The 15,346-nt window shown below is 49.4% G+C and overlaps 1 protein-coding gene across 7 annotated transcripts in view; it reads left to right on the plus strand.

Moving 5' to 3' along the window:
• The window catches only part of CACNA1C (calcium voltage-gated channel subunit alpha1 C), a 650,685-nt gene that overhangs the window by 528,248 nt on the left and 107,091 nt on the right, over positions 1-15,346 (plus strand). For 4 of the 7 annotated variants that reach the window (XM_053555465.1, XM_053555462.1, XM_053555461.1 and 1 more), the window contains exons 16-21: positions 1,314-1,428; positions 2,121-2,241; positions 2,562-2,631; positions 9,380-9,509; positions 12,326-12,455; positions 13,976-14,035. In XM_053555465.1, coding sequence (XP_053411440.1) covers positions 1,314-1,428; positions 2,121-2,241; positions 2,562-2,631; positions 9,380-9,509; positions 12,326-12,455; positions 13,976-14,035 — 626 coding nt within the window. Of the gene's footprint in view, positions 1-1,313; positions 1,429-2,120; positions 2,242-2,561; positions 2,632-9,379; positions 9,510-12,325; positions 12,456-13,782; positions 13,843-13,975; positions 14,036-15,346 lie in introns of all 7 variants that reach the window. The other 3 variants (XM_053555460.1, XM_053555464.1, XM_053555459.1) reach the window with 2 other exon arrangements.

The following is a 15,346-nucleotide window of genomic DNA, read 5'->3' on the forward strand; positions in this document are numbered from 1 at the left end:
TCTGGGTGGAGCAGTGGGTGAAGTCCACCTTCCTGAACTTCCGGAGGCGTGTTCTCGTCGTAATCTAGGTGAGCGACGCCCCCTGGCGTTGTGGCTTGTGTAGCCGCTCACATAGACTATAACAGGGACGCACCGGAGGGGGCTCCCTGCTGCACCAGACTGTGTCTCGCTCAGAGGCCGGATGCTCCAGGGAGGAGGATGAGTGGCAGGCTCCAAATGACCTTGGACTCTCCTCCCTGCTTTTTGGTCGGAACCCCTCTCTTTGACGCTGCCCCCGGGACACTAGTCATGGTGGAGCTGGACAGACCCTTCCTGATCCAGGCCACGGTGGGCTTCCAATGTCTCTGCTCACAACCCCATGAGAGTTGCACCCAGAGCCAGTGGTGGAATAGGAGCAGCTCTTGGCTGAGACTAGGGCTTAAGTCCCAGCTTAAAGTGGTGCCGAAAACACCATCACTGGAGCCTATGGACTACTTCACCCGTTACCAGCCAGGTGACCTCCTGCAAATGGGAAGGTCTCTGGTTCAGTATCTGTGAAATGCAGAAATAGAACAACAGTACCCACTACCTAAGGGGTCTTTGGGGATAGGACATGAAGAGCCCCTTTCACAGCAGGCCCCAGGGTGAGGTGCTCAGAGCTTCCTTGGGCAAGCCCTTGCTCACCTGCCTGGGTTTCGGCTCCCTCTGTATGGAATGGTCTGAGTGTCCGAAAACCTGGGGTAGAGGCTGACTTAACAAACTTGAAGAACCCTGTGCTTACTTTGATTCTGTGGTTCCCTGACCCACATGTTGATGGGGAGGGGGGAAGCAGGGTGGGGAGAAACAGGCAAACGACTCTTTTAGCTAGGAATTCCCAAGCTCTGGCTGCCTCCAGCCAGACCCTTGGATGTGCGGGCTCACATTGAGTTGGAAGAGATGGCAGGCCGCCTCCTTAGCGCCTAGTTATAATGAGCCGCTCTTAAGAGTATTCTGCATCCTGCGAGAGACAATGCTGTTTATAATGTCAATTACAGCCAGCCATCTCAGCAGGGACACCAGTAATGAAACTCAGCAATTAGAGAGTGAGGCAGGGCTTGCCGCCTCATACCCGCCCACTCCAGCGTGCCAACTAGCCTGTCTCAGCCCTTCAGAGCACTCCATGTAGCTATGAGGGTGATAGGGAAAGCAAAGGACACCCTGGGCCCCTCCAGGTGGCCACCTCTGAGCTCCCTCTGCAGGGGAGCTCTACCTGCCTGTCCCACAGCCTCCCTGCCCCTGTCCCCACCAAAACCCTAAGGCCAAGGGTCATTTTCTTTAAGAATGGACACAAACAGATATCCTACTAAACGTGTTCTTGGCCATTGCTGTGGACAACCTGGCTGATGCTGAGAGCCTCACATCTGCCCAAAAGGAGGAGGAAGAAGAGAAGGAGAGGAAAAAGCTGGCCAGGTAACCCTCTAAGCTTGTCCAGCCCAGAGCTCCAGGGTCCCGGTTCTGGACTATTGGTCCTGCAGATGTGACAGAGGTTTGGGCACTGGGCCCTGAGGCTCTCCCAGCAAGTCGGGTCACTCTCATGATCCCTGTGCTCTCTAGGGACCATCATGAATTGCAGTCTCTGCAGTGGTGTACCCCCCACCTGTGTAGGAAGTTGAGGGGTTATCTTTTGAGACAAGAAGCCATGGGTGGGGGGAGAGCATATTGGAGGGAGGAGAAGGCAGCGGCTCAGAGGAGAAGCACAGCCCAACTTGCAGAGTGATGCCTCCTTGCTGCTGTAATTCATCTCCAGTACTGAGAAGGCCAGCCCAGGCCCTGCGTTATACCCCATCATTGTCCAAACAGGATAGCTCCAGCATGCCGTCTGCTGGGTACCTAGCAGGTTCCTCCAGGAGCCAGTCCTAGATGAGACCCATCACCCTTCTCTGATTGAGGCCTGTGGCGGCTGAGAAGCTAGAAGAGGCTGAGTGCAGACAGACCAGGGGCAGCCCCTGCCACCTTGACCGAGCTGCACATGCCATGCCCCAGGGAAGGGAAGAGGGACACAGACTCAGGGAATCTGCCCCCAGCAGATCACAAGGCGGTGTCCACTGTTCCCCATCACTCCCATGAACACTATTTATGCTTTTCTCCTGCTGACCGGCCAGGACTGCCAGCCCAGAGAAGAAACAAGAGGTGGTAGAGAAGCCAGTCGTGGAGGAAGCCAAGGAAGAGAAGATTGAGCTGAAATCAATTACAGCTGATGGAGAGTCTCCACCCACCACCAAGGTGAGGAGCCCCACCCTCCAGGAGCTGTGGGAGCTACTGCAGCGGGAGGGAGGACACAGCCTTCCCAGGCCAGCCCCCCATGGAGAGGAAGAGAGAAGGAAAGATGCTAGCAGGAAGAAGCCTCTGGGGGTAGGTGCAGGAGGGCAGACTGGTGGAATCTCAGCTTCTGCTGATGTCTTGAAGGGGATGTACAAAGTGACAAGGACACATTTTTGAGCTCAGCCCCTGACTATAATGCAATGTAAAGGCTTCTCCTGGCCTCTAAAATTGTGGAACGTACCTAAATGAATTCTTCCTCCTTCTCCTCCTTGGCTGCCCAGATCAACATGGACAACCTCCAGCCCAATGAAAATGAGGATAAGAGTCCCTACCCCAACCCAGAAACTGCAGGTACCAGTCCTATTGCCTAACCCTGAGATTGGGAGGTGGGAGGTGGAGATCTGAATTATAGAGCCGTATGGGAGTAGCTTATATTAGGGACAGGTGGCTCCAGTGTCCCTTGGCAAGTTCCTTGCACTGGGAAATGTCTTCTATCTCTACATTTAAGCATTACCAGTTTTCAGCTGGGTGAACTCACATTTGAGCAGTACTTTTACATCCTTTGCAAGCTAGGTTCTGCACACATTTAAGGTTTTATTATATTGCATGTGAAATCATTATTAACTTACATAATGTATTAGTTCGGCATATGTTGTGGCATTATGCCCACTTAGCAATAACAGCAAATCCCAAGTCTGCCTTGCTCCTGCTCAGGAGGCTGTACCAAGTGCGGGGACAGCTGCCAACACAGATGTCCCACTTGTTGCTTTAGAAAATGCTTTCAGACCTCTTTATAAAAGAGCTCTCACCAACTAGGGCTTGTGCGTCTGTCCGATACGTAAATTGGCAGGCAGTCTCCTTTTAGAGGGTTTTAATGTCAAAGGTCCTCCCTCCAAGAGTCACTTCCCTTGCTTCCTGAAATCCCATGCCCCGTACATGCCCTGGCCTTGCCTCCTCTGACCTAGAATTGCAGATATTATCACCAGCTTCAGGTTTAAAGTCATTAACATGCTCTCGAAGGACTGTTGATTTTACTGAGTGCCCTTTTCCATATAAGTTAGGCTATATTGGGATTGGTTGCCAATTTAGGTGGCTGAGAACCACCATGCCTTCACTTTCCCTCCACTGACTCTCTGCTGGATCTGCAAGGACACTAATGGGCATCTTCTGCTGTCCGTGGGAAGCAGCCTCTCTATGGAACCATCCTCAGGGGAAATTGGGTGTGGTTTCCTGGGGCAGGCACGGAAAGAGCAGGAAGGGTGTATCCATGAGAGGGGCACTAAGCCTATTAAAGTCTTAAAAACTCTTCTTGGTGAGGGGAACCTTACAGAATTTCAAAGACTTATTAGAAATAGTAAGGAAGTTCAATGGCAAGATGCTGTCTTGATCCTGAATGAACAAATAAATTTTAAAATGGTATTTTCAAGGTAATTGAGGAAAATTGAATATAAATGGGAACTAAATGATTTTAGGTAATTTGTGCTAATCTAATTGGTATGATAGTATTTTTGTAGTTCGGTTTTTAAAAGCTGACATGTTTATGCATGGCGTCTAAAATGTTTAAAAGTTGCTTTTGAAATACTTCAACCACAGCAAAATTATGAGGGCAGAGAAGATAAATGAAACAAGATCAGCAAAATGTCAAAAGTTGTCAGTCAGACATAGTGGCTCACACCTGTGATCCTAACACTCTGGGACGCCACAGCAAGAGGATCACTCGAGGCCAGAAGTTTGTCACTAGTCTGAGCAAGAGTGAGACCCCATCTCTACAAAAACTAGAAAAATTAACTGGGTGTGGTGGCAGGTGCCTATACCCAGAAGTCTGAGGCAGAAGGATCGCTTGAGTCAGGTCCACAGAGTAAAACCTTATTTCAAAAAAAAAAATAAGGTTGTCAAAGCTGGTTTACGGAGGTTTGCTATAGGAATATCACTACTCCTGTGTAGATTTTAAATTTAATAAAACAGACCATTTGTGGCATTGCAAAGAGTCCATCCCACACAGGCCAGGTCCCCAGGAGGCCTCCTTGCACACCACAGGAGGGATCTGGATCTGAGATTTCCACAACTCATGCACCCAGCTGCAACCAGGCTCACACCTGTTTATTCTGCATGGCCATTGGGCAGACATAACCTCTTGCATCTATAACAGGAGTCTCCGATTCTATTATTCTTTAAGTAATATACTCCTAGCTTTTCTATTTTTTGTTGCACTAATGAAATAAAACAGAATGTCAAGGGGGAAAAGGACTAATGATGATATTGTCACCATGTCAGCCATCTTAGAAATGCCTCCCTGTTGGCCCAGCATGCAGCTGCCCAGTGGCTCTATGGTCCCGGGATGCTGGTACTTTCCACCTCAAAAGCTCTTCCCTTTGGGCAGCGCCTGTGGCTCAAAGGAGTAGGGCGCTGGTCCTACATACTGCAGGTGGTGGGTTCAGGACCGGCCCCAGCCAAAAACTGCAAAAAAAAGCTCTTCCCTTGCCTGGATTCTCTGGCTGCCTCAGACATGACCTTGTTTTCCTTGGCTCCATACATCTTTTTACCTTTGGCTTGAAACCTGTAGTCTGTGGCTAATTGAGGCTCTTGCCACCCCTGACTCAGGTCTTTGAAGCCACCCACCCCCCTGGCCCCCATTTGCTCACTATCCCTAGTTTCCATTTTCTCACCCAGGAGGCCCCAGGACAGCATCCTTTTAAAGCTGGTGGCTCCACACATTGCCCAGCCCTGTAGGCGAAGTCAGCTCTCCCTGTTGTCCCTGTCCCTGCCTCCCCTGCTTGCCCCTGAAGTCATCTCCTGACACTTTAGTGCCGGGTACAGCAGAAGGGCACTTGATCGTCATCTCCACCTGGCAATCTCCTGTTCCTGCTTCTCCTCCTCCTGATCTATCGTTGTCCTCCTGACCAGGGCTCCTGCACCTGGTTCACTCCGATGCCCCTTGGTGGGCAGCACTGGTGAGCATTCCTCCAGCTCATGTCCCCAAGAGGGAAAAGGGCTGATGCCAGGGAACACGTGGCCATGCTCACCGCTCTGCCTTCTGCCTGCCCTGCAGGGTGGCTTTGTTTTCTATCCAGGTTGCTCCCAAAGGTGTGTGGAACTGTGGACTCCAGCCTGCACTCTGCTGGCCCAAGAGTGACCACAAACACCCAGAAGAGAAGCCTGTCTCTAATTATCACAAGGGGGCCAAGGGGGCCAGCACCGGCCCTAGAGTCCTTACCTCTCTGTTTAATCTCAGACACTCATAAATGGTTTAGGCTTCCAGATTGGTACCCCCTTGCAGCAGAGAGAAACCTCAGCTCACCAGGAAGAAATGAATGGTGCCAAGAGAAGGGGAAGCTAATTCTACTTTTATTTAATTTATTAATTTATTTGCATGAGCATTCAGTTGTTCATTAGAGCCACTAAGGACTTAAAGTTAACGAGTACACATTAAAGAAAAATGACACCAGGCAGTGAATAACACAGAACCAACTGTTCTGGGGGAGGCTTTGATGGCTGCCCAGGGTCCAAGGACAAGGAGAGCCAAGAGAGGTGTTAGAGTCTGAAGAGGGTCTCTGTGCCTGCAGCAGAGGGAACCAAGGCAGGCACAGTGCTGGGAAGCTGGGCAGGGCCGAAGGGACAGGGCCATGGAGACCCCAGCACAGACTGGATCTGGTCTAGTGCGTAGATAGCCACCATCTGATGCCCAACTAACCACTTCAAAGACTCACTCTAGCTGCCATGAGAGCAAAGGGCATGGGTGGTGGGAAGACCTGTGCGGTGGTCCAAGCAGAAACAATGGCAACTGGGGCCAGGGCCATGGTTCTAGAGATGCAGAAAAGTGGTCGGGCTTGGGACTCACTTTGCAGGTAAGGCCGATGGGGTGGATGCTGGGAGATGGGGGGGACATGTAGGGTGGCCTTGAGGTTTTCTTACTGAGCAATCGAGAAGCACACCCCCAGAACATAAACTGCGTCCCCAGCCTGCTCCCTGCAGCCATGCTCTGGATGTCCAGCCCTCTTCTCAAGCCTCCCCTTTCAGCTGCTAGTGGACTGGTGCACCTCGCTAGAAACGCTGAGCTCTTTGAGGACAAGAATCATGCTTTTGTGTTCTCAACCTTGGGCTCAGGGTTCTGCAGACACTAGATTTTTGCAAATAACATTTTTATTTTAATTGACCATGAGCAAAATCACAGAGGTGAGAATGGGCATCAAATGGGAAGAGGCAAGGGCCGCCAAGCATGGGGGGCAGGGGCAGAGCTCTATAGTGGTTTTGTTTTTGAATACTCTAAGTGCAGCACTACCTCACCTCCCATCCTGTTTCCAAACTTCCAAGAACAGAAATTAGAAAATAAAGACCCCTAAGGGTTCTACTGGCATTGGGAGTGGAAGTCCAGTGATTCCACAGCCCATCCCCGCCTGAGCTCTACCCCACCTTTCCTGATCTGTCATCCCCCTCTCTACCCATAATGCATGCATAGCCTCACATGCTATCAAATTTCTATCCCTTTATAAATTTATTTGTCCTTCAGAAATAACTTTCTGTGAAGCATCATACCTGAGATTCAGTTGGTGTGTGTCTTAGAGGACCAGCTAACTGGCTTCTCGCCGGGAATGGAAATTGAGTAGAACTCTCTACACGGAGAGGCAGGACAGTGCAGGTGAAAGAATAGGCAGCATCTTTCATCAGGAACTTAGAATAGCACAAATCTAGTAAGTGTGGTATTCTCTATACATAGATAATTAAAATAACCACAGACTTACCTGTAATAAAATTGCCATGAATAAGAAAGGGTTGGGTCATTTAGAGCAAAACTGAGAAGGATACAAATACCTAGTCAGAAATTTAAGATCCTTCTCAATTAAATTCACTTATGTCATGATTTAGGCCAACTCTGGTTTTGCTTATTCTACTTTAAGTAGATTTTTCTTTAACATTCAGCAAAGGTTGAGTTCCAAAAGAGCTCTAACTCTTGGCCTGCACACAGCTTTTCATCTTGTGCCTCTATTCTGTGGAGAACATTAATTGCCTTACCGGTCAGCCCTAATTGCCCTAGGGAAAGGATGTGATTGATGCCCACATTCTGCCTGTCCCCAGAGGAGCCTTGGGCCCCTAAACGCTTCTTGCTTGATGAAGAGCTGCTTTCCATGCCAGACAGCTCTGCCCCGCACCACCTGGCTTCCTTTTAACAGGAGGAAAGAGGGCATGGAGAGGCATGGCTGGGTCCGTAGGATGAGCTTCCTGTGACTGTCTTTTTGCAACAGATTCCACCTGACCCTCATCCTTATGAAGGAGGTGGAAGTTTAATCATCACCAAGAAATGAGGGCTCCTATGTGCTGGCGTGGTTTCTCCCTCCATGGTTTGAGCACATAGAAAGAGGGACAGATACACTTAAAATCAGGCATCCACTAGAGGCTGGAATTCACAAGAAGGTAATTCCCTGGAGCCCAGGTACTCAGGAAAGCTGGGTGGACAATGCCGCCCTCCCAGGGACCTTGCCGGCTCTGCAGAGAGGGAGGTGAAGGGTAGCCCAGGCGGGGAGAGAGAGAGAATGAGGAAGGACAAGAGCTCATTAGCTTCCTGGTGCTGCTGGAACATATCACCATGCACCGGGTGGCTTAAAGCAACAGAAATGTATTCTCTCACAGTTCTCTGTAGGCTGGAAGTCCAAAATCAAGTTATCAGCCAGGCCATCCTCCTTCTGGAAGGCGCTAGGGAGGAATCCTCACTTGCCTCTTCCCAACTTCTGTGGTTGCCGCAGTCTAGCCTGTGGCTATACGGCTGCGATCTCTGGGGTGGTCTCTGCTGTCTCCCTACCTGTGCTGTTGTGTCTCTTAGTCTCTCCTCACAAGGACAATGGTCATTAGATTCATTACAGCTTCATGATAACTAAGTACATCTGTAAAGAACCTAAGTCCAAGTAAGGTTACATTCTAGGTGAGCACAAGTTTGGGGGGACACTATTCAGCCCCCCACATTGAGTGTTCAGATAGTTTGACGCAAGTGGGCAATTGTTAGGGGCCGATAGCAGATGAGGGTCAGACGGAGAAAGATGTTAGACACTAACTTAGGCTTAGTCTGTCTTACAGGTAGGGTAGTAACAGAAGCCACCCACACTTAGACTGCAGTCACTGCGTGGCAGGTACTCTTCCAGGGTTTGTATGTACTATTATTATTATTAGTCCACCTGAGAGGGAGAAACTGAGGCACAGAGAGATTAAATAAAATGCCCATAGGCAGGAAATAGCAGAGCCAAGACTTGGATGGAGACATCTGGCTGGAGAGTCCATCCTCATGACCCCTGTGCTGTCACCTTTCCTCTTCTGAACATTATTAAACACATTTGGCCAGAGCAGGACGTGCAGTGGTTCCTCCCATGGGCATTGCGCTTGCAAGAACAGGAATAAGCTGTTTGACTTGTGGCCAGGAGCACAAAGGAGCTTCTTTAATCGGTATTAGCATCTAAGCAGTATTGTCCTGCCATCTCCACAGCACATGGTTTCGATTTGTAGTTTTAGAAATTGGGAACATTGGTTTTAAACTCCTGGAACTTCCAAGGATGGGGTTATTTGCAAGGGACTTCGCAAACCAACTAACACGCCCTTTCCCCCACTGCAGCCTTGATAGATGAGTTAACACCTGAAATGCCCTGGCCTTACCTGGTCACCTTTTCTAATGCCCTCCAAGTAGGATAACCAACCACCCCAGTCTTCCCAGGACTGGTATGTGCACATTTCAGTTTTAAAACGAGGATCGGGGGCAGTGCCTGTGGCTCAAAGGGGTAGGGCGCCAGCCCCATATGCTGAAGGTGGCGGGTTCAGACCCAGCCCCGGCCAAAAACTGCAAAATAAAAAAAAAAAAAAACAGGATCAGGAAAAGTTGGTCACTGTACTTACAATCCACCTTCTATGGACTGCCAGAGGAGACTTTTTCTAATGGAGATGGGCTCCTGCAGCACCCACAGGGGGCAGAGCAGAAGGTCTGTCTCGGTTGGTGCCCTACATTTGCAGACACAGTGATGACTTGATTCCTGCCAGTGGGAATGTCTCTGCAAGTAGGTGGCACAGTGGTAAAAACAAGTGGGCGTGGTGGAGTTATTTAACAGTGCTGTTCTTCTTACAGAAGAGGATGAGGAGGAGCCAGAGATGCCTGTCGGCCCCCGCCCACGACCGCTCTCTGAGCTGCACCTGAAGGAGAAGGCAGTCCCCATGCCAGAAGCCAGTGCATTTTTCATCTTCAGCCCCAACAACAGGTGGGCAGGAATGGTGGGGACAGAGGGACTCTGCTCTCTCTGTGATACAACTCCAGCAAGAGCCTGTATTTTGCCTGAACCCCTGGCTGTAGCCTGGGACTCTCCCAGCTCCCTGAAGCTTATATAAACAGGCATTCATTTAGGGAAAAGAATCCTGGATTCTGAATCAGAAAATCTGTTTATTTTTCTCTTTAATTCCTAAAACATGTAAGCTCTATTTCTCTTCTTTTGATGATGAACCTCGATAAATTGCTAAGTCTGTTTAGCTTAACAAAGTGTGAAGTAAACAATATCGTAAACCTCCTTCTGTGCAACAGAAGGACCTTAGACTATCTTAACTCACTCATCTCTTCTTGAGTTACAGGATACCGTTGATTAGTACTTTCATCCTGACCTTTATCTTTAACTGAATGAGTTAATCATTATCATCATCATGATCATCGTGTATATATAATGTGTATTTGGAGTTAGTTACAACTTACCATTTTATTCACCATTTTTTATGCATCTTGGTCTAACCTTCTGCAAACATTTTCTTTCTTCCTTAAGTATATTCTTTGCAGATTCCTCTTGTTGCTTCATGGTAAATTCACTTGCCCTTTACTTATCCATAATTGTTTTCCTTTCTTGTTCTTGAAAGATAGTTTTGCTGTGTATGCAATTTTAGATTGACAGTTTCTGTCCCCCAGCACATTAAAGATATCGTTTCCCTGTGAGGTCGGCTGTCATTCCAACTATTAGCCCTTTTTAAGTAACTTAACCTCTACAGATAGCTGCTTTCAACAACTTCTGTTGCTTTCGGGCTTGTGCAGATTTACTGCTGTGTGTTGAGGCATGGATTTCTTTCCATTTATTTTGCTTAGAATATGTTATGCTTCCTAGATCTGTGGATTTATATTTTTCTTTGGAAAAAGGAAATTTGCAGCCTTAATCTGTAAGTATTGCCTCTCCTAAACCCTCTATTCCTCCCAAGGTGATCTCCACAGCTAGACTTTCTCATTCTGCCCTTCCCCCTCTTCAAGTGTCTTGCGTTATCTTTCGCCTCCTGTCTCTCTTTCAGTATTCTGAACAATTTCCTCATATGTATCTTCTAGTTTCCTAATTCTCTTTCCAGCTTTATCTATGTTACTTTTTAATTTGTTATTTTTATCTTGACCATTATGGCTTTTCATTCTGATCAGCTCTATTTGTGACTTGATTTTTCAGCTCCCTCTGTCTACCTCTAATAATAGTTTGTGATGATTCGCCATCTATGTTTTTGAGTCTTTTATTTTATCACATATTTCAAATATAGTTGTTTTATATTCTGTGTCTAGTATTTTCAATATCCACAGTCTTTGGAGATCTGAATCACGTATTTGTGTTTCCTCTGAGTTCCCATCTCTGTGGCTTGTGTGTTTGATGATGTTTGATTTTGACTCAATACTTCATCTTCATTGGTGAGGGTCCTGAGAAACTGCAGTGGGATTGAGAGGTCTCTGGATGCCTCTTAGGGGTGTTAGCTCAGCCTGTGAGTCCCAGGCTTCCCTGCTCCACCTCAACACTAGCCTGAAATGTAGTTTCCTGACAGCACCTGCCCTTGAGCAGCTCTGACCTCAGCTCTGTGGGTAGTCAGGTGGGTGGGTGGGTTTGTTGGTTTTAAGGGGCTGATCCTTGAAGACCTCTCCTAATTCTCATGAAACTAGAATTTTTTCAGAGAGTCTGTCCTTTATAAAATTTGGTGCTTCTGCAGGCGGATGTCTCAGAGCATTTAATCAACCATTATGCCAGGAAAGGAGTCTGGGGCCCAGGCTTACTCTCTGACTGCCCACACCGTAGGCTCTGCTCCTGGACAAGCCCCTCCTTCCTGGGTTCCAGTGTTTTTGTCTGTAAGAGGAAGATGTTAATAACACCCATATTTTCCTCCCTCTACCATTGTCAAGATGGTATATAAGGTGCCTTGGTGTATTGGAGGGGCTAACATTTTCTTTTTTTTTTTTTTTTTTTTAATTTTTTTTTTTTTGTTTTGTAGAGACAGAGTCTCACTGTACCGCCCTCGGGTAGAGTGTCATGGCGTCACATGGCTCACAGCAACCTCTAACTCTTTGGCTTACACGATTCTCTTGCCTCAGCCTCCCGAGCAGCTGGGACTACAGGCGCCCACCACAACGCCCGGCTATTTTTTTGTTGCAGTTTGGCCGGGGCTGGGTTTGAACCCGCCACCCTTGGCATATGGGGCCGGCGCCCTACTCACTGAGCCACAGGCGCTGCCGGGGCTAACATTTTCAGTGCTATCAGTGGGTTACCCAGTGGCCCACATCAGTAGTTCTTTCTATCTGTGCTGAGGTGTGGAATTAAACTGTGCACCTAAGCTATGGCACAGGAGCAGATCACCTGGCCAGACAGCAGGCTGAGCCATCCTCTCAGCATGCACATCTGCAGGTAGCTCTGTTGTTCCCTGTGTATGAAAAGGGAAGTGGATTTCATAAAGTGAGCTTTTTCAATAACAGGGAAAACAAGGCCCCAAACAAAAGCCAGTTGTTAACATCACAGCAGTATTTGGAAATTCAGAGACTCTCAGCAGTCTCAGAGGTAACCCTCCAAATGTCAGCGCTGTCTGTCCCTGAAAGTGCTCTGGAGCCCAGTTCTGGAGAGATGTGCATCAGGTGGGTTGGTGGGTGGGGTTGTCATTACCTGGAAGTACTCAGACTTCAGGCTTAAGGGCCATGCCCCAAACCTACAAGCACCTTTGGCAAGCAGACAGGAGGAGCTGGGGGGAGAGGCTCCTGGGAGCCAGCATCTGACGTCTGTCTCCTCCTCTCTCCCTTCCCATGCAGGTTCCGCCTCCAGTGCCACCGCATCGTCAATGACACGATCTTCACCAACCTGATCCTCTTCTTCATTCTGCTCAGCAGCATTTCCCTGGCTGCCGAGGACCCTGTCCAGCACACCTCCTTCAGGAACCACGTATGCACAGCCTGTCGTTGTCTGCACCCTTCCTGGGCCCACAGCTTCTGCCGCTGATGTCATTGTCTCGTCAGGAGCCCAGTTCCAAATCTCATCACCAGATGCACTATAAACATTTCTTTAAGAGACAGGGCTTTGATAAAAACCCATCTTAGGACCACAACAAGACAGCCAAGGCCACAGATGCCTCAGGCTGGTTCATTAGTTGGCAACAGTCAGGACTTTCATTGCCCTCTGGATGCTGACCAGGGGAGCTCTAGTTCCCTGTAAACTTAGAAGGATGGCCACCAACCTGCTGCCCTGCTCCCAGCATACTCTGACCATCAGGGGAGCATTGGCAAATAGGTGCCAATCACAAAGCTGACCTTATATAAATGAGAGGTTTGGTGTCTTTGATAGAGCAGAACCAAATTGGAAGACCCGCCCAAAGCTCTGGTGAACGACATTAAAGGCTAGTTTAAGAATTGCTATATCTTAGGGCGGCGCCTATGGCTCAAAGGAGTACGGCACTGGCCCCATATACCGGAAGTGGTGGGTTCAAACCCAGCCCCGGCCAAAAAAAAACTGAAAAAAAGGAATTGCTGTATCTTAAAACCTCAGAACTTTGTCAAATCCCACTGATGGGAAGCCGCACCCAGGCCACCTGCTGGTGGTTCTAGAGCCTTCTCAGTCCAGAGCTGCCTTACTGGGTCTAGTGGGCATTGGCCCGATCCCTAGTCCATTGCTTCAGGTGTAATAAGGCGGGAAACTGGAGCCAGTCCTCAGCCTGGGCAGACCTCACCTAGACGATGCTCCTTCCATGCCCAGAGGTCACAGGGCCAGTAGAGATTTCTCCCAATGTCAGAAGCTGCCCAGCTTGGTCACACTGATGTGTGAAGAATGAAAGCATTCTTCAAAAGTTAAGCATTTCAAATCTCCCTGCAAAAACACCAGCCCCATTCCTTGCCCTTCTGACAAGTATCCCAGTGCTCTGAATTGAGTTTGTAAGTAAGTTGGATTAATGAGATAAGCATCCAACCAGAGGCTGCCCAGGCCCAGTACCAGCTGAGCCTGGTCTAGAAGCCCCCCTCACTGATCAGGGACTGTGTGGGCAGCTAGTGAGATGCCCAAAGCTAGCCTGCTCCCCCCTGCTGGTGTGTGTGTGTGTGTGTGTGTGTGTTGCTTGCCCCACTCCGTTCCCATCTGTGTCTGTGTGGAGAAGCTGGCAGGTCGTGCATCTCACCTTAAAGCGTGGCTCCTTTCCTAGTGAACATCCACTGACCTTCCCTCCCACCCTGCTTCTCTCCCTCCCCGCCCCATCCCTGCCCTGTTCCTTTTTATTTTACAGATTCTGTTTTATTTTGATATTGTTTTTACCACCATTTTCACCATTGAAATTGCTCTGAAGGTAAAGCTCCTCTACCCCCTCTCCTTTCCCCGCCAGCACCAGCTCTCTGCCGCCCTCTGCTGCTAACACACATGCTCCTGTTGGTGTGGGCTTCACTCGCATAGCCACTAATCCAATTATGCTTATTTTTCAGATCCTAGGCAATGCAGACTATGTCTTCACTAGTATCTTTACGTTAGAAATTATCCTTAAGGTAATGCACTCTGGGCGATGCGTCCTCTCTGTTTCTTTATCTCTGCTCTGTCTGGCTGTGTCTTTTCTCCTGTTTCTTTCATTCTTTCTTTTTTCACTCCCAAGCCTGAAATTGGAAGAATTAGGGGCCCTCACTTTGTGCTGTGTGCTTTGGCCGGCCAGGCTTAGAAGCCAGAAGCTGCCCACCCCACCACAGTCCTTGCCCCCACCCCCGGCCATCACTGAGCATTCTGTGGCCTAGAAGGGACGGGCAGCTGGCTGTGCCGACACTGATGCCATCATGTCACTGGTTTGGCACCCCAGCACACACCAGCTCTGGTTAACTGACACAGGTCCCCATGGCGAGCTCTTCTTCCTCCCCTGCCCCAAGGAAATGCCACATGTCCTCAGGAAGGAGAACAACCCCTGGGGCAGGACAGAATGGCTTTGGCTCAGCTCTGTGAATACCCATCCTCAGCACCTCCCTCAGGGCTTTGCACCAGATGTCAGGCCTGAGCTGGGGTGGGGGCTGTGTGACAGTGATCGTGGGCCTAATGCAAGAGCTAGAGCCAGGCTCCCAGCCGAGGGCTTTCGGCAGGCTGCGATAGACCACTTCTAAGACTGAACAGCTTTGTCCCAGTGCCCCTTGCCTGAGGCATGAGGGAGGGAAGCAGTACTGGGGAGCAGGATGCAGCAGGCGGAGCCTGAGCTGAGAGGACCGAGAGCACCTAGGCCTGGCCCGACCGGCCGGCCGCTCAGCTCTGGTTAGGGACGGGCTGTGACATTGCTATCCTCAAAGCAGTTAGAGCCTACTTCTGAGCAATCTTGGGACGAGGGAGAGTACTTCTGAGTTTTCCAGTGTAATTCTGAGCCTTACACCATCACCAAACCAGTTCATGAGATTCTAGTTGTGAGTTCTGAGACCTCAGTGAAAAGGAGTAGATTTCACCATCACCCCACACAAAAGGGCCAAGGCTCTCAAGCCTCCTTCCCAGGAGGCTGGCCTGGCGCTCCGCTCCCAAGGAGTTCAGTTCCCTCGTCATCCCATCGCTGTGTCTGATGCAGGCTAACACCCACACCTGACCTTGTGCCACTGCCAGCCAGTGAGACTCCAGCAAATGTTGTGGCCAGCCCTTTGTTGTGGTAGCTTGGCCACATCTAGACACCAACTGAGAGGGACAGTTTCAGTGTGCCTTCCACTGTGTCCTTGTCCCAGGAAGCTCAGTTGCCCAGACCCTTAGCTTCCATTTCTGGGTCCAGCTAACCGAGAGTATATGGCTCAGATTTCCCTTTTCTCCTCAGGGAGGGTAGATCTGACCAGGCCCCGATTCCA

This window comes from Nycticebus coucang, chromosome 12, assembly GCF_027406575.1.
Source record: "Nycticebus coucang isolate mNycCou1 chromosome 12, mNycCou1.pri, whole genome shotgun sequence".
NCBI lineage: Eukaryota > Metazoa > Chordata > Mammalia > Primates > Lorisidae > Nycticebus > Nycticebus coucang.